This window comes from Oryx dammah, unplaced genomic scaffold (genome assembly GCF_014754425.2).
Source record: "Oryx dammah isolate SB20612 unplaced genomic scaffold, SCBI_Odam_1.1 HiC_scaffold_10, whole genome shotgun sequence".
NCBI classification, from domain to species: Eukaryota; Metazoa; Chordata; class Mammalia; order Artiodactyla; family Bovidae; genus Oryx; species Oryx dammah.
In genome coordinates, this window is record NW_024070194.1 from 10,726,177 (window position 1) to 10,748,505 (window position 22,329).

The following is a 22,329-nucleotide window of genomic DNA, read 5'->3' on the forward strand; positions in this document are numbered from 1 at the left end:
TACGTTGCACTTTAACACTCAGATGGCCTTGCGTACTCAGACCTCACACATACCCGTAATGTCACCTCCGCTAGGCACTCACGCCATGTGCACACACTGCATCAGACACACATGAGCCCATACAGTCAAAAGACACAGATATTCATGCCCCCAACGGTCTTCTCTACACATGGCCTTGCACAAATACACACGTGCCCATGCCCTCCAACTTTCATACCACCATGAAAACACCGCCTTAGCCATTCATGACCTTGGACCTTCACTTCACCTTGAACACCAGGATAACCATGCACAAACATTTAACCTCACATGCAGAGCCTTGCCTGCTCACAAGTTTGCACTTTTTGATCCTCTAACAGTCTTGCACCTTCACTCAACTTTACCTGTCCTTGCACGCTGAAGACCACAAATGCTCTCATAACCTTACATACATCTCATGACGACCCACTAGTGATCTCGGTCACCCTCTGTGCACACACTGCCTTGCACACTCATGCTTCCACATGCTCCCCTACCTTGAACACTCACACAAATGCAATTTTTGCACTACTGCACAAACTCACTGTCTTACCCACTCTCGCTCTGACACTTTTCATTTCTCTTGTGTGATTCCATTTCTATGCATGCTCAGTTAACTTCACACTCACAGAGCCTCACCTGCTCACTCTTCACTTAAAAAGGCTCTCTCAACCTCACTCTGTTTGGCACACTAAAGACTCTAGTTCGTTCCCACCAGCAGAAATACACACATTGTCTGCTCATGTCCTGGCACACACGTGTAACTCCACTGTCTGCTCATGTCCTGGCACACGCGTGTAACTCCATGCCCTTGAGGGACCTCGCCTGCTGGCACAGCTTCACACACTGATGCTCTGTGTCATTCCACCTCACTCCATCTGGCATGCTTGTGACCTTGCCACGTTCCCACCAACGGGACTGTTCACACCACTGCATCAACGCCTGGCTTTCAGGCATGTGTTCTCACACACTCAGGCAATCTCAACCCTCGGAGGCCTGCTGGCTCCGGTCACTCCACACCCCCTGCCCCTCGACGGCCTGGCCCGTGGCACGGCCGGCCTCCCTGGCAGCCCTGGGGGCCCCACTGACCGTCCTCTCCTCGCCCGCAGGGACGTACCAAGGCCAGTTCACCAACGGCATGCGCCACGGCTACGGCGTGCGCCAGAGCGTGCCCTACGGGATGGCCGTGGTGGTGCGCTCGCCGCTGCGCACGTCGCTCTCGTCCCTGCGCAGCGAGCACAGCAACGGCACGCTGGCCCCGGACTCGCCCGCCTCGCCGGCCGCCGACGGCCCCGCGCTGCCCGGGCCGGCCATCCCGCGCGGCGGCTTCGCGCTCAGCCTCCTGGCCAACGCCGAGGCGGTGGCGCGGGCGGCCAAGGGCGGCGGCCTGTTCCAGCGGGGCGCGCTGCTGGGGAAGCTGCGCCGCGCCGAGTCGCGCACGTCCCTGGGCAGCCAGCGCAGCCGCGTCAGCTTCCTCAAGAGCGACCTCAGCTCGGGCGCCAGCGACGCCGCGTCCACCGGCAGCCTGGGCGAGGGCGCCGACGAGGCCGCGCCCTTCGAGGCCGACATCGACGCCACCACCACCGAGACCTACATGGGCGAGTGGAAGAACGACAAGCGCTCGGGCTTCGGCGTGAGCGAGCGCTCCAGCGGCCTCCGCTACGAGGGCGAGTGGCTGGACAACCTGCGCCACGGCTACGGCTGCACCACGCTGCCCGACGGCCGCCGCGAGGAGGGCAAGTACCGCCACAACGTGCTGGTCAAGGGCACCAAGCGCCGTGTGCTGCCGCTCAAGAGCAGCAAGGTCCGCCAGAAGGTGGACCACAGCGTGGAGGGCGCCCAGCGCGCCGCCGCCATCGCGCGCCAGAAGGCCGAGATCGCCGCCTCCAGGTAGGACCCCCGGCCGGGGCGCGGATGGGCAGCGTCCCACTCCGGGAAGGGGTCCCGGGCCTGCGCAACCTCGGAGGCCCTGTTCCTGCTTCTCTCACCATCAGGGGTTTCCCCTCAAGACTTTATATAGAGGGTTTATTGGTGGTGCTTCGGGATCTGATGTCACCTGTTCACCCACCCGTTCATTGTCCATCCATCATCCATCCATTGACATACTCTATTCTTCCCACCCACCCAAGCCCTCCCTTCACTTAAACCTTACGTTCACCCAACTTTTATAATATTGACCTAAACAACCATCTCTCTACTCAACTGTCCATCCCACCCACCCAGGCACTTAATTTTCTGTTTACTCATTATACCACCCAGTTACCCATCCAACCACCCAATTCAACCACCTAGTCGCCCATCCTACCACCCTGTCATTCACCCATTCATCCAACCCCTTCGCTCACCTAACTTCTCTACTACCCACCCTAGCAATCCCTCCATTCACCCAACTCCTCTATCCATCCACCCACTCAGCCCCTGTATAACATCCACCTTATCCACCCAACCATTTCTTCATCTACCATTCAGCTTTCCATCTTTACACCCATTCAACCAAGCACTCACCGCCCCCATCCATCCACAACCATTCTTCCAACCACCCAGACACCCATTGAGCCACCCATCCATCCCTTCATCCCCAGCACCCACATTCACTCAGCTTCTCCCACCCACTGAACCACCAGCCATCCTAACATTCAACCATGCATCCATTTACCCCACCACCTTCGTTAATCTGATTTCCTCCATTTATCCACTCACCCCTTTACCCAATCATGCTTCCTTCCACTGAAGCAACATCCGCTTCTACCACCTGCCCAGTCATCCAGCCATCCACCTGTTATCCATCCATCCAACCACCTTCATCACCCAAACAGACCCAGCAACCCATCCGCCCATCCATTCTCTCAGCCACCTCCACTGACCCGTCCTCCAGCCCTTCATCCATCCATCCATTCTCCATCCATTCAGTACCTACACTTGCATCCATATTTAAGCCCCTCTGTCTTCTCACTGTACTTCAGAAAAAGTTTCAATATTACCTTCAAACGTTTATAGTACCTGCTGTGTGCATGGCATTATACTAAGTGGTTTACAAATATCGACTCATTCAGTCTCCTTAATGACTTTGTACTATTTTTATCTCCATTTTACAGATGATATAAATGAGGCTCTGAAAGATAAAGTTGCAAATCACCCAGGTAGTGAGTGGCCAGGTAGTAAGTGGTTCCTACCCTGCTATCCAGTCTCATTTTCTATCACTGTGTCCTAGGACCTGGATTTTTGGCTCTGTACTAGTCATACTGGCCTTTCATTATCCTTCTCTAGTTCTTCCTATCCAAAGGCTTTTGTTCCTGCTGATTCTTCTGCCTGGACTACTCTTCCTTCCTCTTACTGCCCCTTAATTTCTATTCCTCCTTCAGAGATCGGGTCAAGTCTGACCCCATATAGAGCTGATGAAGCCTCACCCCCTGTCACAGCCTGACTCTCACTCAGCTGCATAGATGTCTTCTTACAGCATTCGCAGTTGCAACTTTATGCTGCTTATATGATTTGTTTATATTCTAACTCTTATAATTGGCTTCCTGTGAGCCAGTCACCATTCTGATGTCTTCATGTATGTTAGTTGCTGAGTCGTGTCTGATTCTTTGTGACCCCATGGACTGTAGCTCACCAGGCTCCTCTGTCCATGGGATTCTCCAGGCAAGGGTACTGGAGTGGGTTGCCAGTCCCTTCTCCAAGAGATCTTCCCGACCCAGGGATCAAACCCAGGTCTCCTGCATTGCAGGCGGATTGTTTACCATCTGAGCACCAGGGAAGCTATCAGGGATGTATAGTAACTCATGTAATCTTTACAAGGTCATGAGGAGGTAGGTACTGCTGTTAATCCCATTTTGCAGGTGTTGATGAACTGCAGGGGCAACAGAGGGTGTGGCAGGACAGCGGTGAGAGGTACCAGCCTGTCCTCGTGCCGAGAACCCTCCTGCTGGCGGCTTGAAATGGCCGGGGATGGAGGCTTTCACACTGTAGTCTTCAGGGTTAAGCAGGCGAAGGGCCGAGTCTTAGCTCTTTCATCTTTCAGCTCAGAGCTGGGCAACTCAGTTTGCCCATCTGAACTTCCGTTCCCGGTCTGCGATGCCACCATTTCTTAGTTGTATGTTCTTGGCTAAATCAACCTCAGTTATCTCATCTATAAAAATGGGGTGGGTCTGAGGGTTAAGAAATATAGTGCACGTGCAATGGTTCACAGTTCTGTCATGGGACGAGTTTTCTCGGAAGCCAACTTTGAGATGGAGATTAATATGCAGGAAGTCTACGGGCACATTCTGAGGATCAATATCTGGGGAAGGGAAGGAGACAGGATTGGGCAGAGGGTCATGCTGGGCTACAATGCAATCTCCACAATGCCTCAGCAGACCCCAAGGGGCACCCTGAAGTGGAGAGGACCTTCAAAGTTCTCCCAAGTTGAAGTGAGGGAGCTGGATCTTTGGAGCCTCTGCATTGAATCCAAGCTGACCACCAGAAGGCACATGACCTGGGGCTGGTCGGCTCTCTCTAGCTAGTGGCAGTCCCTGGACAGAACTGACAGTAGGCTACACGCTGAGCAGCTGGGTTGAGGGCAGGAGGAAGGGAGAAATAAATCCTGGGTTCTGAAGGGGAAAGTGGGTGGCACATCAGAGTACCCACTGCTGTGCTGGACACCTAGCCTAGGGCTCCACAGATACTGCTAGTCACCATGTCCTTTCGTGAATCCATTTTACAGATGTGGAAACTGAGACCCAGAGAAGGAAAACAGTATGCTTCAGGCCACCTGGCAAGCAAGTGAGAGAACCAGGGCTTCAGCTCCTAGATTTCTGGTTGCAAAGCTTTAACCGGCACATTTGCCTACTCTAAACATTGTAAACTTTCAGTTGCTAGGAATGTGTGAATAGTTACTGTCATTAAGGCAGAAAGAAGGTGTGGGTAATTTTCTTAAGATTTCTTGGTTAGGGGCAGAGCCAGATAGTCATATGATTTATTGGATGCTTTTATGAGCACTTTATAATATTTATTTCGCTGCACAGAATCTTAGTTTGCATCACACAGGATCTTCAATCTTTACAGCATGTGGAATGTAGTTCCCTGACTGGGGACTGAACCCACGCTCTTTGCCTTGGGAGCTCTAAGTCTTACCCAGTGGATCACCAGTGAAGTCCCAAAGGGTCACTTTTTAAAAATAGCACTTTGATGTTGGAATCATTGTAGACTTACTGAAGAGCTGCAAAGGTAGTACAGAGAGTTCCCATATACTCTTAATCCAGATTCCTCTAATGTCAACTTCTTTCATTACAGTGACACATTTATCAAAGCCAACATTCATACCTTACTGTTAACTAAACTTCAGACTTTAAGGTGGTGTCTGCTGGGTTTCTCTGCTGTCAAATTACCATTTTCTCCTTCCCCTAATTTAATCTTTGGATCCCAGACATCCAGTTCAGCCCACACGCAGAAAGGGTCTGGGATTAACCTCTACCTTTTGGAGGGGAAGTATCCATATACGTAACTAGAAATTCTTCTGTATGGAAGATTTGTCTCTTCTCTCCAAAGGAACATTTAAAGTTATTATGCCAAGTGTATATAGTTACGACAGGCATAAGCCAAGACTGTCCTGTACCAGCCTGGGGCTCAAAAGAGCTTAAATGAGGTAAGAGCTTAAACTCTTGATTTGGAAGTCCACGAGTTGGAATTCTGGCTCTTGTATTGAATTGCTGTGTGACCTTGCCCAAGTTGCCTCACCACTCTGGACCCTGCTCTTCTTTCTTTCCTGGGTTTGTTTTGGGGAGTAGATAAGATAATACCTGAAAAAATGCCTGGCACAGAGCAGCCAACAGTCAAAGCAGTCTTTGCCATCATTTATTTTAAAGGTGATGAACTGGAAGCTTGCAGAGAAGGAAGGATTTCCCCAAGGTCTTCCCCTGCTGGGGACAAAAGCTTGCCCCTCTCTGCCCCCTTGCTTTCCCTATCTTCCCTGTCCTTCCTGCCAAGGCTGTGCCCTTGAACATGAAGACACTGTGCTCCCTCCAAGAAAGCTGCCAGGCCCACGGCTGGGCACTGAGTCTCAGGAGTGAGAAGGTGGTGCTGGCTTCCTCCACTCGGTGCCACCGGGAGAGGAGGTTAGGATTCCTTATCCTGGATGCCCACAGGGCTGGTGGCACTGGGATGGGGGAGGTAGCGTGGGTAGCTGCTTGACTCGGTTTTAAGCTCAGATTGAATTTCCAATTAAGGGAATCTTTGGGTTAGGAGGAGCCTTGCTCCCGGGGGCTTTGTTGAGTAATCAGGCCGCAGAGAACAGAGAGCCTTCCTACCAGCCTCCTTGGCCCAGGAAGCCTGGGGTTTCTCTCCATTGTGGCCTCAGATTGTCTGCTCTGAGCTTGAAAGGAACTTGTCAGCTCAAAGTCTAGGACCAGGACCGCTTTCCCAGGGAGAAGGGAGAGAGCTGAGATGTCTCAATCCCTAAAATGGGCTCTAAATGAAGGCGACTCTAGCTCTGTGCTGTCCAGTATGGTGGCCCCCGGCCATGTGCATCTGTCGAGGTCTTAACGTGTGGCTGATACGAATTGAGATGCACTATAAGTGTGAAGCAGACCCTGGCTTTCAAAGGCTTCGTAAGAAAAATATGTAAAGGAACCTAGTAATAAATTTTTATATTGATTACAGTTTGAAATGTTTATATTTTTGGGGGGGATGTGGACCATTTTTAAGGGCTTTGTTGAATTCACTACAATATTGCTTCTGTTGTTTATGTTCTGTTTTTTTCTGGGCCATGAGGCAAGTGGGATCTTAACTCCCCAACCAGGGGTTGAACCTGCAATCACCTATGTTGGAAGGCGATGTCTCAACCTCTGGACCACTGAGGAAGTCCTGAAATGATTATATGTTAGATATAATGGGTTAGAGAGAGCGTATTATTGTAATAAGTTTCACTTGTTTCTTTTAACATTTTTGAATGTGGCAACTAGAAAAGTAAAAAAAAAAAAAAATTGCATGTGTGTCTCGTGTTATACTTTTCTTGGGCTGCGTTGCTCCTAGACCCATTCAGGGCCTTAAGGAGATAGTCTATCTGCTTCACTGACCAGATAAGGAAACTGAGGTATGGAAAGGGACAAAGAAAGGCTCTTAGCCACTAGGTGATCAAGGGGGAATTTGCTTCAGGGTTTCTGATTTTGTGGCTACTCTTGCTTTTTGTAATGCCTTTTAAGGTCATGGATGCTGGGAAGTGGAGGGAAGCTGGGATGTTTGAGGAGGCATCTAAACCCTTCTGGTTGTCATGCCAACAGCCTGATAAATGGCTCCCTTCTGGAAGGAGCACAGGGAGAGGTTCTGAGTGGAGCTTGCCCTCTGCTGCTGCTGGCCATCTCTTGTCTTCTCTCCAGATTGCAATGCTCTTATGTCTAAAAGGAGATAAATGTTTGCCTTGAAACGTTTTCACAGAAGTTAAACCAGATACTGTATACACAGCATTCAGGACAAGGGCCAGAAGTGGGAAGCACTCAATAAATATTAGCTGCTGTTGTCATTGTTTAGGATTCTTGTTGTTATTGTTGTCATTGTGCCACCGCAGCAGAGGCAGGGGCTGGCCTGCGGGAGTTCTCAGCCTCCCTGGGGTGTAATGTTTGCAACGTCTCAGGTTCTGGACCATGGTGGCATCGGTGTGACCCTGAAGATAGGGTCCCCTGAACACATGTGTTCTCTGCTCCTCCACGTCCCCACCCCGATTCTCACCCACTCCCTGACTGACCCTGGAAGTTCCCAGGTTGAATGCAGGGTTAGAGATGGTGTTACGAGTTGCTGGGAGGTGAATTTCTCAGATGAGCAGAAGCTAAGAGCTTGGCAAGCTTAGAGCCAAGAGCTTGGCTATGACATTGGACAGATCCAGGTTTGAATCTGGGTTCAGCTTCTTACAAACCGTGTGACCTTAAGCAAGTTACCTCACTTCTCTGTCTCACTTTCCATTTCAGTCAACTGGGAATCACTCTTTCAAAGTATTGTTGCAGAGGATAAAAAAGATAGCCCATGTAAAGGGCCTTTGCTTTGAAGGCGTGCAAGGAGGTGTATACTGTTAACAATGAATTGTGTTATAACGAATCATTCTGTACTGATCTGAGTCTCCCTTGAGAGTGATATTAATATCAGCTGGAGGGAAGCCTGTCATCTCTCACAGTCCCAAAAACAATTTCCCAGGCTTGTATCTTCTGCAGGCCACAGTCCCAATTTTTGCTACATCCACATATCACCTCTGTTTTCCAATCTCAGTCATTTCAGTCACTCAGTCGTGTCTGACTCTTTGCGACTCCATGAACCGTAGCATGCCAGGCCTCCCTGTCCATCACCAACTCCTGGAGTCCACTCAAACCCATGTGCATCAAGTCGGTGATGCCATCCAGCCCATCTCACCCTCTGTCGTCCCCTTCTCCCATCTTCAATCTTTCCCAGCATCAGGGTCTTTTCTAATGAGTCAGTTCTTCGTATCAGGTGGCCAAAGTATTGGAGCTTCTGCATCAGCGTCAGTCCTTCCAATAAATATTCAGAATTGATTTCCTTTAGGATTGACTGGTTTGATCTCCTTACCATCCGAGGGACTCTCAAGAGTCTCCTCCAACACCACAGTTCCAAAGCATCAAATTCTTCGACTCTTAGCTTGCTTTATGGTCTAACTCTCATATCCATACATGACTATTGGAAAAACCATGCTTTGACTATATGGACCTTTCCAATTTAATCTCTGTCTTTAAATCAACTTACTTTATGTACACTTACTGAAAAGGAAGACTTTGGAACACTGTTAAAAATGAGAGATCCATATCACGGGAGGTTTTGAAAACAGAATGCTATTCAAGTCTGAGGTCAACCTGAGGTCAACCTTAAGGCCAAAGATGCTAAGCCTGAAGTCTGGTCCCTTTTTGCTGAAAAGAGATATTGACTAGAGATCGACAGATGTGAGAGACCTGTACACCTGACCAGGGTTGGTCCTTGACTAACAAAAAGAATGGGTCTGGTGCTATTTCTTCCCTTTTTTGTTTATGAAGAGTTTTTATTTATTGATTTAGTTTTGGCTGCACCGGGTCATCGTTGCTGCTCACAGGCTTTCTCTAGTTGCAGTGAGTGGGCTTGATGTGGTGGTTTCTCTTGTTGCAGATCTTGGGCTCAGTAGTTGTAGCTAAGGGGCCTAGTTGTCTGGTGGCATGTAGGGTCTTCCCAGGCTAGGGATGGAATCCGTGTTCCCTGCCTTGGCCGGAGGATTCCTAACCACTGGACCCCCAGGGAAGTCCTAGGGCTGTTTCAGGCTGTGATTTCACATCTGCCAGCACTCATTTCCGGAGAAGGCACTGGCACCCCACTCCAGCACTCTTGCCTGGAAAATCCCATGGGTGGAGGAGCCTGGTAGGCTGCAGTCCATGGGGTCACTAAGAGTCAGACACGACTGAGCGACTTCACTTTCACTTTTCACTTTCATGCATTGGAGAAGGAAATGGCAACCCACTCCAATGTTCTTGCCTGGAGAATCCCAGGGATGGGGGAGCCTGGTGGGCTGCCATCTATGGGGTCACACAGAGTCAGACATGACTGAAGTGACTTTGCAGCAGCAGCACTCATTTCCAGAACCTTCTGGTTTTGCAGACCATCCTGGGAAGAGGGGCTGGCCTTGGACTAGGGCTAAGTTTTCCCATGTTTGTGCCTGATTATTTGATTTTTATTTAACAAGGATCTATGTAGTTTTTAGGAGTCAGAAGGATTCTAAGTACCTTAGTTATATTAACTCAGTCCTCAGAAAAACCCTATGAAGAAGGTACTATTATTCCCATTTTATGGATGAGGAAACTGAGGCACAGACAGATTGAGTATCTCAAACAAGGTCATTCCTCTGAGTAATGGCAGAGCTGGGAGTTGAGACCCCAGAGCCAAGAGATCTGGTTCTAGAATGGCCTTAACCGTGACCTAACCTTTAGCTGGTTTTCTTTCAGAACTGTTGATTAGCACTTACTCTGGGCCAAGCTTGTACTGGGACACTGGACACCCAAAGGATCAGCATGGCTAGCATCCTCTGGGGACTCACAGCCTAGTGAACAAGACAGGCTGGAATTTGACATGATCAGTGGTGTGTTAGAGGAACAAAGAGTAACTACTTGCCCCAGAGGTGGTCTGGGAGATTCCCTGCAGGTTGTGGGTAAGTCTGCTTAGGAGTTTGCCAGGTGGAGAAGTGGGAGAGGAAGGTCATTCCAGGTAAAGCCACGGAGGTAGGAATGTGTGTGGTTTATTTTGGGAGCCATGAGTCATTGGCTGGGGTGCCTTGGGTGGGGAAAGTGATTAGAGACGAGGCTGGTAAGGCAGCTGAGGGCCAGGTGAGGACGGCTTTGAACGCCAGGTTAAGGAGTTTGGAACTTACTATGCAGCAGGCACTGTTTTAAATGCTTAGCTAAGTCCACGCATCTAATTCTAACTGTGGCACACAGAAACTGTTAGAACGTACTCCAAGGCACATAGGTAGTAAGTGATAGATCTATAATTCTGGCCCCAGAGTCTGTGATCTTACCTGGGACAGTTTCTGCCACTTCAGATAGGTAATTTCTCTCTTTCCTCTTTTTCTTTTTTTTTTACATTGTTCAGAACAGCATACTTGCTGAAATGTAAGGAAATTCAGAATGATAGAAGATAAAAACTAATAAAACCTCGTTTCTGCTTCCATTTTGATTGTTCCTTTAAAGTAGCCACTACACTTCACTCATAGCGTCATTCTGTGTACCTATTCTGGTTTGTGATTTTTTTGTTTTTATTTTCCACAACCGAACTACCTACATAATGTTCTTCATTTTGCTTTTAAACTTAATATGTTTTGAGATCTCTTAGTATATATGTATATACATATAAGATACATAGACATATACATATAAGATCTTATGTATATACAGCCTTCATCTTTTTAACAACTGCATAATATTCCACAGTTTGGATGCAGCAGGATTTATTTAACCAGATCTCTCTTGACGGAGATTGAAAGCATGTCATGTTTTCACGATTACAAACAAGGCTGCAGAACATCCTCAGAGCCATGTTCTTGCTCATGGATCTGGTTAAAGGGATGGCTCAGCCAGGTACCCTATCCTGTCAGGGCTACTCAGGCATCATTTGAATGCATTGGAAATATAAGGCCATTAGCCCAGGTCTTTGCAAGGGACTGACTCTTGACATCCATGGTCAAAATGTAAATTCAGTGGTCTCTCCCCTGAAAAGGTCTATGGTACCCTTGAGTGGATTAACACAAACAAGAAAAAATCCAAATCCCCCCTATCTAAGGTCCCACTGCCCCCTCCCCATATATATTCATTAGATATTTAAGAGTAATCCCAACCCAGGTCTGCCCACATTGGAGGCAGATGCTTTAACCTCTGAGCCACCAGGGAAGCCCAATCATTGCAGGGCATGCCAAGTTGTTAGCCTGCTGAGATGCTCCCATGTCTCTGCCTGTCATCCTTGCTTGCACAGATGTACTTTTATGGGTTAAATTCCTAGAAGTGGAATTGCTGAGTCAAAAAGAATGTGTGTTTTAATTATTATCAGAATCCCAGTTCATCTCCAAAAAGGGTTGCACCAAATTTATAACCCACCCCAACAATGTATAAGAGGGTATTTTCCTCACACCATCATCAACACCATGATTATCAGTCTTTTGCATCTTTGCCAAATTGTTTGAGGACAGTCGGGTGTTCCATGAACCCAGTGGTCCCTGTTAACTTGCCCAGGCCCACAGAAGCAGAAATTCTCCCTTGTTCTATTTCCAGCTGACCTCCAGAGATTCCTGGATATGGGGTTCCATCAGGGAGGATTAAGTGCCCAGGGGGTGGCCTCGACATGTTGGAAGGGCCCCAAACCCCGGATTCCTGCCCCCCCCATCCTATCCCTCTTCTGAGAAGTGCCAGATGGACAAAATCCCCTTGCTCCCAGAGACCGAAGCCCAGGATGAATGGAATTTCCTGAGTTGTCAGAGCTGGATTCTCATGATATACACGAGGCAGCTGTGACTCTAAGGCCTCTGAGCCCAGTGGTCTAGGGAGAGAGAAGAGATTGCCTGGGTCCCTGGCAGCAGGGCGACGTTCAGACCGTAGGGCAGAGTGTTTGGGGGAGCCAGGCCTTCGGAGCTCAGAGTGGAGGTGCAAAGAAAATACTCAACATCACTCCCATCAGTCCTCAGACAAAGCTGGTCAGAGGATGCCACCCAGTGTGTTCATTTAGCAGATGGAGAAACTGAGGCCTCAATAGGGGCAGTGACCCAGAGAGAGGAGCATGGCCAGAGGACAGAGTGTGGGGGACTCTTGCGAAACCTCACTTGGTTTCTGGGTCACGTTTAATAGATTGACCAGGAAGAGGACAGGGATCTGGGAGGTGGAAAAGAGCATTATCTCCCCCACCCCTGGCCCTATAAACTGTGGCTCAGTCTGGCTCTGGAACTTTCCAGCTTGATATTTCAGCCTAAATAGCAGTCAGAGAACAGACAGGCCAACAGCCTGCGCTTTGGGGAGAAAGATCACCTTTTTGTTCCAACGCCAGGGTTTCCCCATATACCAGTAGAAGGTCCAACCCTGTGAAGCCAGTACTTGGCCCGACTGTGGCACCTGAGCTGGGCCTCAGTGCAGCAGCTCCAGGGACTCAGGGGGCATCACTGGAAGGGCCTGGACACAGGGTGTTGGAATAACAGTAACAGTGGGAATAATAGTGGTGGCCATACGACCAGGTGCTCGAGGGCTCAGACTTGGAGCCAGGCTGCCTGGGTTCTAGTCCTGGACACTTGATAGCCTTATAGGCGAGTAACTTCCCTCTAAAGTTAGTCTCTCCATTTCTGTTTTTTTTAAGTTTTACAGTTATAGTTTATTTTATTCATTTGGCCACAGCAGATCTTAGTTGCAGCATGCAAGATCTTTAGTTGCAGCAGGGGGGATCTAGTTCCCTGACCAAGGATTGAGCCCAGGCCCCCTGCATTGGGAGTGTGGAATCTTAGCCACTGGACCATCAGGGAAGTCCCTCTGTCCCTCCATTTCCTCATCTCTAAGATGGGGATCATGAGAGGACCAGCCTTGGGCACATGAGAGGATCAAGCCCTTAGGATGGGGCCAGGCACAGGTCAGGGCCACACTCTGACCTCTGGGTACTGGACTCTGTGTTAATTCCCTTTTATATGCATCATTTCATTTAATCCTCATGGAAGTGTTAGTTGCTCAGTCGTGTCCGACTCTTTGTGGCCCCATGGACTGTAGCCCACCCCCAAGTTCCTCTGTCCATGGAATTCTCTAGGCAAGAATACTGGAGTGGGTTGCCATTTCCTTCTTCTGGAGATCTTCCCGACCCAGGGATTGAACCTGGGTCTCCTGCATTGCAGGCAGATTCTTTACTGTCTGAGCCACTGGATTGGAGCCAAATCCTCATGAGGGAAGTGCTATTTATTATAGTAACCCATTTCACAGATGAGGAAACTAGCCTAAAGTCCCCAAGTAACTGATACTACAAGGCTTCAGATTTTCTGATCTGGACTCTACCCTCCTAAGCACTGTTGGAACAAAAAGTCTTTGAGTGCTAACATTTCAGGTTACTATCCTGCCAGTCTGCTATTCCGTGCCTTGATCTTGGTGCCTGGCCAGCCATCCTTCTGTATGGCAGAGCAGTTGAAAGCCTGGGGAGGTGAAGAAATGGAGGTTTGAATCCCGCTCTGTTTCTTTTTCTTGGCTGTGCTGGGTCTTCACTGTGGCACGAGGGCTTAGTTGCCCCACAGCATGTGGGTTCTTAATTACCCGATGTGGGATCTTCGTTCCCTGACCAGGGATTGAACCAGCATCCCCTGCATTGCAAGGCAGATTCTTAACCACTGGACCACCAGGGAAGTCCCCCACTCTGTTTCTTGCAGACATTATGTCCTTTGTCCTTCCTGAGCCTCACTTTCCTCATCTGCAGCATGGGAACAGTTAACAGCCTGGCCTCCCACGTTGTGATGAGGACTAAATGAGATGATGTGTGTAGAGGACTTTATGCAGTCTCAGTGTTTGGTAAGGAGAGGCCCCAGCCAGCTTTATCATCTTCCTTCTTACCCAGAGAGTCAGGCGAGTGGAACTCAGAGAGGCAAGCTGGCATTTCCTCCAAGCTTCATCCTTCCCCAAGCGCAGGCTGTTTCACTCCCCTGGGTTTCCAAAGCCCAATCCAACTTCCACTTGACTTCCTAAGTCCACACCAGTGGGTCCTTGCCATTGGGAGAGCAGTTAAAAATAAAGCCCAGTCTTCAAATCCTTCAAGTAAACACCCAGCTCTCTAAAAATAGCATCTTTTTGCCACAGGTCTCCAGAGCCAGGGCGGGCTTGCAGGATGGAAATTGGCGAGCCTGGTTCTCACAGATAGGCAGGCTGGGGTCAAGGGTCCATCACCCTGCCTTGCTGCTGAGCTTCTCGGCCTGCGGGGCAGCCAAGGGCCCCTTGGAGTCTACAGCCTCAAACTGGCCACGAGAGCCTCTCACTGCACCACTGTAAGGGCTCTTCATCAGCTCTTCAGTCTTCTTCCTGCCCTAGACTCTGCTCAGTAGCTGGAGTGAGATTTTAAAATGTAGACCTGAGGACGTCCCTGGTGGTCCAGTGGTCAAAAACTCCAGGCTGCCACTGCAAGGTGTACAGGTTCGATCCCTGTTTGGGGAACTAAGATCTGGCATGCACTGTGGTGGCGCCAAAAAGTAAAAAAAGTAAATAAAATGTAAGCCTGACCATACGTATCATTCTCATGAGCAAAACTTTCACGGAGTCTTCAGTTTGGTTTCCCCTGAAAGCAGAGCCTGGAACTGGATTTGGGTGCAGGAAGTGGATTTGGGAAGTGATGCTAGGAAGGAAGAGGTGAGAGGAAGTGGGTGGGTAGAGAAAGACAGAGAAGAAGGAAAAGCGAATATAAATGTGAGTCATGGAGGCGTGGTGGCAGCCACAGGACCTGCGTTGGATGGGGAATTCAGTACAGAACACTCCTGAGACTGTGCCCCTGGAGAATGGGGGGGAGGGTAAGTGGGCAAAGCCTTATCCTCTGCCTCCAGTCTCCATTCATGGCAGATTTCTCTGGGGCATAAATCCCCTGTCCTTTCGGGTGTGCTTGCATTTGGGGTTGAACGGGCCTCCCTCCTGCAGCATCAAGAGCAGGCTCTGGGCAGAAAGCCTGGATGGGACCCTGGCCATGCCAGAGGCATCCTTCTGTGTGTGGAGCTGTCCCAAAAAGCTGTCAATGAAACTGGGAGTTAGACTGAGGGGGTGTGATGTGGGCATCATGGGTGTCTGCCCTTTGGAGAAATTTCAGATTCCTTGCTTTGGCCCCCAAGACCCTTCCTTTCTGGCTCAAGCTCACCCCCACGAGCCCCATCTCACACCACTCTCCCCGTCACTCACCTCCAGCCTCAGTTCCTCCAAAGGGCCATGCTCTTTCCTGCCCTTGGTCCTTTGCACATTCTGTTCCATGTACCTAAAATGCTTTTCCTTTACTCTTGGTCTTGCTAACACCTTCGCATGTATCAGACCTCACCCAGCTCACTTGTTTCTTCCTCAGGGGAGCCCTGAGCTCTTTCCTAGTCTGGGTTCCCTGTTACATGTTTCCTGGGTGCCCCGGCCTCAGCTGCCACCCCCGCCATTGTCCCAACTCATTCTGTCTTCCCTGCTGCTTTGTCCATTCCCAGAGCATGGGGACCCTCGTTGGCTTTGTTCAGTGCCAGGTCCCAGCAAACGGCACAACACCCAGCACTTAGTGAGGCTCAGGAAGCCTTGTTGACTGACTGATAGGTAGGTCTCCAACAGCTCATAAATGGAAGCACCCTCCATTTGACTCAGTTAAGCTTTTAATCAAATCCAACAAATCAGTATTGAAAAGCAGAGGCATCAGTTTGCCAACAAAGGTCTGTATAGTCAAAGCTATGTATGGTTTTTCAAGTAGTCATGTACAGATGTGAGAGTAGGACCTTAAAACAGGCTGAGCACTGAAGAATTGATGTTTTGAACTGTGGTGCTGGGGAAGACTCTTAAGAGTCCCTTGGACTTCAAGGAGATCAAGCCAGTCCATCCTGAAGGAAATCAGTTCTGAATATTCATTGGAAGGACTGATGCTGAAGCTGAAGCTGCAGCTCCAATACTTTGGCCACCTGATGCGAAGAGCTGACTCATTGGAAGAGACTGTGATGCTAGGAAGCACTGAGGGGCGACAGAGGATGAGATGGTTGGATGGCCTCACTGACTCAATGGATATGAGTTTGAGCAAACTCAGGGAGTTGGTGAAGGACAGGGAAGCCTGGTGTGCTGCAGTCTACAGGGTCTCAAAGAGTCGGATGTGACTTAGTGACTGAACAACAACCTACTGTGTGCTAGGAAGTGTTGTAGATGCTTAGGGAGGAAAACCTCAAGATCCTGGCCTGCATGGAGTTACATTCTAGCTGGGGAGACAGCACAGCAGACAATAAATAAATTTTAGAGCGTGTGGGAGGGGGCAAGTTGCCTTTCTAAATATGTGACATGAAGGAGTTGAACCAATTAGCCAATGGAGTACCTGAGGGGAGAGCATCCCAGCAGAGGACAGAGCTAGGAAGTACCTGGAATGTTCTAAAAGCAGCAAGGAGACCAGCGTGACTGATGTGGAGCGAGAGAAAACCATAGTATAAGAGGCTGGGGAAGTGCAGGGGTGAGGTGGGGACAGGTCACTCTGCCAATGTGGGGGCTGTTAGCTGCGTGTGGCAATTTACTCATTTATTATTAATTTGAGGATAATTGCTTTACAGTGTTGTGTTAGTTTCTGCTGTGCAACAGCATGAATCAGCTATGTGCTAAGTCACATCAGCTGTGTCTGATCTTTGTGACCCTATGGACCCACCAGTCTCCTCTGTCCATGGGATTCTCCAGGCAAGAATACCGGAGTGGATGGCCATGCTGTCCTTCAGGAGATCTTCCCAAACCAGGGATCCGACCCAGGTCTCCCGCATTGCAGGCAAATTCTTTACTCTCTGAGCCACCAGGGAAGCCCAAGAATACTGGAGTGGGTAGCCTATCCCTTCACCAAGGGAATCTTCCAACCCAGGAATTAAACCAGGGTCTCCTGCATTGCAGGCAGATTCTTTACCAGCTGAGCTACCAGGGATCAGCTATACATGCATGCTGATCTTGTATACATACATGCCCTCCCTCACACAACACACACACACAGCCGCTCTCTTTTGAGCCTCTCTTCCACCACCGCCCGAATCCCGTCCCTCTAAGTCATCGCAGAGCACGAAGCTGAGCTCCCTGTGTTATACAGCAACTTCCCACTAGCTCTCGATCTTACACATGCTAATGTGTATATATACATATATATATATGGGCTTCCCTGGTGGCTCAGAGGGTAAAGAATCTGCCTGCAATGCAGGAGACCTGGGTTCGATTCCTGGGTTGGGAAGATCCCCTGGAGAAGAAAGTGGCAACCCACTCCAGTGTTCTTGCCTGGAGAACCCCATGGACAGAGGAGCCTGGCGGGCTGCAGACCCTGGTCGCAGAGTCAGACGCGACTGAACGCAGCAGTGTGCGTAAGTCACTGCTGCTCTCCCAGTTTGTGCTCCGCCTCCTCCCCTGCTGTGTCCACAAGCCCCTTCTCGTTCTCGATGTCTGTGTCCCTGTTCTTGCATGTGTGGCAATTCAAATGGCAATACATTGAAATGAAAGTGCCATTCCTCAATCTCAGTAGCCGCATGTCAAGGGCCCCCTGGCTACCGGGCAGGACAGCACAGATGTAGATAGTTGCCCTCATTGTTGAAAGTGTAGACACAGCCTGGGTGGGGCCTTTCAGGTCATCGCAGGGCAGCGACCTGGCCCATACATGGCTGGGCACACATCCTGGGGTCCTTTCTTCACCTCTCAAAGTGGGTATGATTAAAGCATGCAATTTGGTCCAGCCCCAGGCAATGTCAGAATGCCTTGCCCATCATCCTTGCCAAACGGCCCTTCGGTCACTGCCTTTGTGTCTCCAGGTGGAGGAAACTCACTCCTCTTGAGCCAGTCCAGACCAACTTTGGACAGCCTTGGCTTTAAGATTGGATCAAACCAGGAGAATGCTCTGCTTCTCTGTCACTTCAGTTCATGGGTCCCAGTCCTGCCCTTGGGGACTGTGTGGGTTAGAAACGTGTTCAGCTGCGGGTAGCAGTACTTGTCTTAAGCGCTCAATTTATCTTCTCCCAGAAGACCAGAAAGACAGTGCAAGGCTGACGTGGCAGCTCCAAGACACCCTGGGGGCCCAACTCCCTGTCTTTCCATCCTGCTCTCCTTAGAAGGTGGTTTCTGGCCTTGTACTCAGAGGTGGCCATGGCACCCCTAGCTTCACATTCATATCCAGGGGCAGAGTGCACCAGTGTCCCTTGATGGAGAAAGAAGCCCACCGGGGACTCACATCTTCTGCAGAGTGGGTCTCGTGGCCTTCCCTGAATGCAAGGGATCTGGGAAGGTGAATATTTTTAGCCGGACGCATTGCTTCCCTGAGCAAGGTTACACTTCTGTTAGGAGGCAAGAAGGGGAAGAATGGATATTTGGTGAGCGATTAGCAATGCCTGCCCTGGACATCCCTGGGGAGATGCAAAGATTGTTATCTTAATCCCTTCGAGAGTCTTCTCTGGTCTAAACATCTCCAACCCCTTTCCTCAGCCCCTGTTTACAAGCCCTGTTGCTTTTTCCACTTTCCCAGATGGAGAAACAGAGGCACAAGACATCCTTTAGTGATCAGGAGCACGGATTTGGGGGTCAGATGACACTGCTTCATTCAACAGGTCACTCTTCTTGAGCTTCAGTTTCCCGGGCCTTGTGGTATGGTGGCAACTTCCCAATGAGGGCATTGTGAGGCTAAAATGAGATGGTTGATGTCAAGTACTAGCCACTAGTGGTAAAGAACCTGCCTGCCAGTGCAGGAGACATAAGAGATGCAGGTTGGATCCCTGCACTGGGAAGGTCCCCTGGGGGAGGGCACGGCAACCCACGCTAGTATTCTTGCCTGGAGAATCCCCATGGGCAGAGGAGCCTGGCGGGCCACAGTCCCTGGGGTCGCAAAGAGCTGGGCACGACTGAGGAGTCTGAGCACGCATGCACCCTGGCCCCAGTGCCTGGCACACAGGTATCACTCAGCAGTGGCACTTGTCATTCATTATTATTATACCTGTGCTGCTTCTTCAGTGATTCCTTTGGGTGTTGTTGAATGAGGAACCAGAGAGCAGTCCAGACTGGGGACAGCCGTTCTCCTCCCGACTCCAGGAGGGGTGTGGAGTGGGACCACAGTCTGGGGAGGGGCTGCGTTGGGGATCCATCTCTCTAAAGCCATGTTTGGCCAAGCCACATCCCTGGTAAGGGCGATCGCGTGACTGCCCCAGTGCTCTTCCCATCAGCCCTCGCTCCGTGCAACCCTATCTGGGAAAGGGCTATCACCCCAAGGTCACGGCAGCCTGCTGCCAACCCCGTGACCCCACAGGACTGGCGGCAGCCTTGCCAGAAGCCTGGCCAAGGCTGGGGGCCCCTGAGCTCTAACCCAGCAGGTAGGCTCAGAAATGTCACTGAGCAAGTCCTGTAGGTGGGAATTTGTCAGAGGCTCCCCTGGGACAGCCCCCACCCCCACCGGGTGTCAGATGTACATAGTTCTTCCCTGAGCATCCCCTCTGGCGTGGATATAGACACAAGCACTCCGTGCCAGAAAAGTTGGCCCTGGAGCCCTAATTATTCATTCTTTTATATTTTTAATCGGTTGTACAATCATGTGGTTCAAAACCCCACGTTTAGACAAAAATGTAAAGTCTCTCTTCTTCCCTTGTCCTCTGGTTGCTTGCTCCACACTCCCTGGTCAACTGTTATTTGCCGTTTTTTCTTTTCCTTCCAGAGTTACTCTATTAAGGTGGAATGTCATTTGACTTGCAAAATGGCAGTGTCCCATCGTGCCATCTAATATGAGCAAACCTGTAGGTTTCTGTTTTGCTCTCTCTGCCCCCAAAGGCAGCATATTATACATATTTGTCTGAACCTTTTCTTCTGTTTAATATAATTTTATTTATTTATTCATTTATTTATTTTTGGTTGTGCTCGGTCCTCGATGTCACTCGGGTTTTTCTGTAGTTATGGCAAGTGGGGACTACTCTCTGGTTGCGGGCGCAGGCTTCTCATCGAGGTGGCTTCTCCGTTGCAGAGCACAGGCTTCAGGGCGTGGGGCTTCAGCAGTTGCAGCTCAGGAGCTCAGTAGTTGCAGTTCCCGGGGCTCTAGAGCACAGGCTCGTTGGTTGCAGGTCACAGGCCCATGCTCCGCGGCACGTGGGATCTTCCTGGATCGGAGGTCGAACCCGTGTCTCCTGCATGGGCAGGTAGATTCTTTACCACTGAGCCACCAGGGAAGCCCTGAACCTTGCCTTTTTCTCTTTGCTGTGTTTATATATCAGAGAGCTTTCCTGATCTTTCTAAATAAAGAACTTTATCTGCTTTAACTCCTGCATAGTATTTCACTGAATAGCTGAATCATCGTTTGTTGAATCAAGCCCCTGTTGTTGCAGGGATTGTTTAGGTAATTTCCAGAATTTTGCTCTGCGAGATAAAGCTGTACATTCATCATTTCACCTGTGGATCAGTATATGTTTAGAATAAATTTCTCCAAATACAGTTACCGGCCAAAGTCTCTATAGTGGTGGTGCTATTCTGTCCTCCCATCCATATTGTGTGAGGGTGAGACGGCCTCTGCTGCAACCTGCTGAATGACCCTGGGCAACTCCCTTCTTCCCACTGGTCTCCATGTCCTAGGCTGCTGAACTATCCTTTCCTTGTTTTGGGGAAAAACAGCCGCCCAGATTTGCCTGTTTGGCTTGGCCTTTCCCGTGCCCGACCACGTGTACATTGTTACCATAGCTTCTCTGGGAGATGACTTCAGCCCAGACCAAGGCCACAGGAGCTTAGCGAGGTCCGCATGGAAGAGCAGGCAGCGGGACCAGCATGAGCAAAGGCCCAGAGGTGTGACCCTGGCGGGTAAGCCGGAGTTTCCCAGATGTCGTTCACTGATGTACCTTCCCAAGCTGAACCATGGCCATATATACCCTTTGGGTTGCCATTTCTTTACTATTAAAAAAAAAAAAAAAAACCACTTAACCTTCCTAAGCCTAAATTTATTTAATTTTTTTGGACATGTGCACACTACTTTGTTTATCTATCTATCTTCGGTTGTGCCGGATCTTCGTAGCCTCACGTGGGCTTTCTCTGGTTGTGACGCCTGGGGACTGTTCTTCACCGTCATGTGTGGGCTTCTCATTTTGGTGGCTTCTCTTGCTGTGGAGCATAGGCTCTAGGTGAAAGGGCTTTGGTAGTTGCGGCACAGGGGCTCTTTAGTTGTGGCTCGTGGACCCTGGAGTGTGTGGTTTCAGTAATTGCATCATGTGGCTCAGTAGTTGTGGCTCAAAGGCTCTAGAGCATGGGCTCAGTTGCTTAGTAGCATGTGGAATCTTTCCGGACCGGGCATCGAACCCGTGCCCCCTTCTAAAACTTATTTTTATAAAGGATCTTTAGATCATTACCATAAATAGAAATCCAGTGTTACATAAAGAGGAGTTAGTGGGAAAAAACAAAAACAAATAATACCACAAGAACACTAGAACCACACACTACACAAGAAAAAGAAAAAAATACAGTGAAGCTAAAGATCATTCAACCGTCTGCAGTAGGGCTGCCTACTAAGAGCTCAGATCAAGGCTACTTGCTGCTCTGGTCTCTCTCTGTTAAAAAATGGAATATAAGACTCATTAAGAATATATAAGGGACTTCCCTGGTGGTCCAGTGGCTAAGACTCCATGACCCAATGCAGGGGACCTGGGTTTGATCCCTAAGGGAACTTGATCCCACATGCTGTAACTAAAAAAAAGATCCTGCATGCTACAACTAAAGATGGAAGATTTGGCAAATAAGATCTGGTGCCTCCAAATAAATAAATATTTACCAAGGGGGGAAAAAAGATATATAAGCATGAAATGAGACTTTCTTATTGAAGAAGTCAGAATGGTTGACTTTTAATTTTAAAGGACCAGTATTATCCGATGAATGTCCTGGTACCACCTATCATTTTTGGTCCTGTCAGTAGTAAGCTTTTGAGTCATTGGCCTGAAAGATTTCTCCTCTCCCTCTTTCCAGAGCCTGAAAGGGAGGGAAAGCCGGTCTTTAGAAGGGCAACTGGACTCTGGAGTTGTGGACGGGAGGAGCCCAAGCTTAGGCATTATACACGGTAGACGTTCATTAAATGCTCTGCAGTGACCGACTCATTAATGAGCCTGTGGGGCTCTTTTGAAAGAGGGATGGGCATTCAGACTAACGG

At 49.5% G+C, this 22,329-nt stretch overlaps 1 protein-coding gene across 1 annotated transcript in view; it reads left to right on the forward strand.

The window, feature by feature from the left end:
* JPH2 (junctophilin 2) overlaps window positions 1–22,329 on the forward strand; it is a 73,027-nt gene that overhangs the window by 26,226 nt on the left and 24,472 nt on the right. The window contains exon 2 of the mRNA XM_040248770.1: window positions 1,128–1,908. Within this exon, the coding sequence (XP_040104704.1) occupies window positions 1,128–1,908 (781 nt within the window). The remainder of the gene's footprint in view (window positions 1–1,127; window positions 1,909–22,329) is intronic.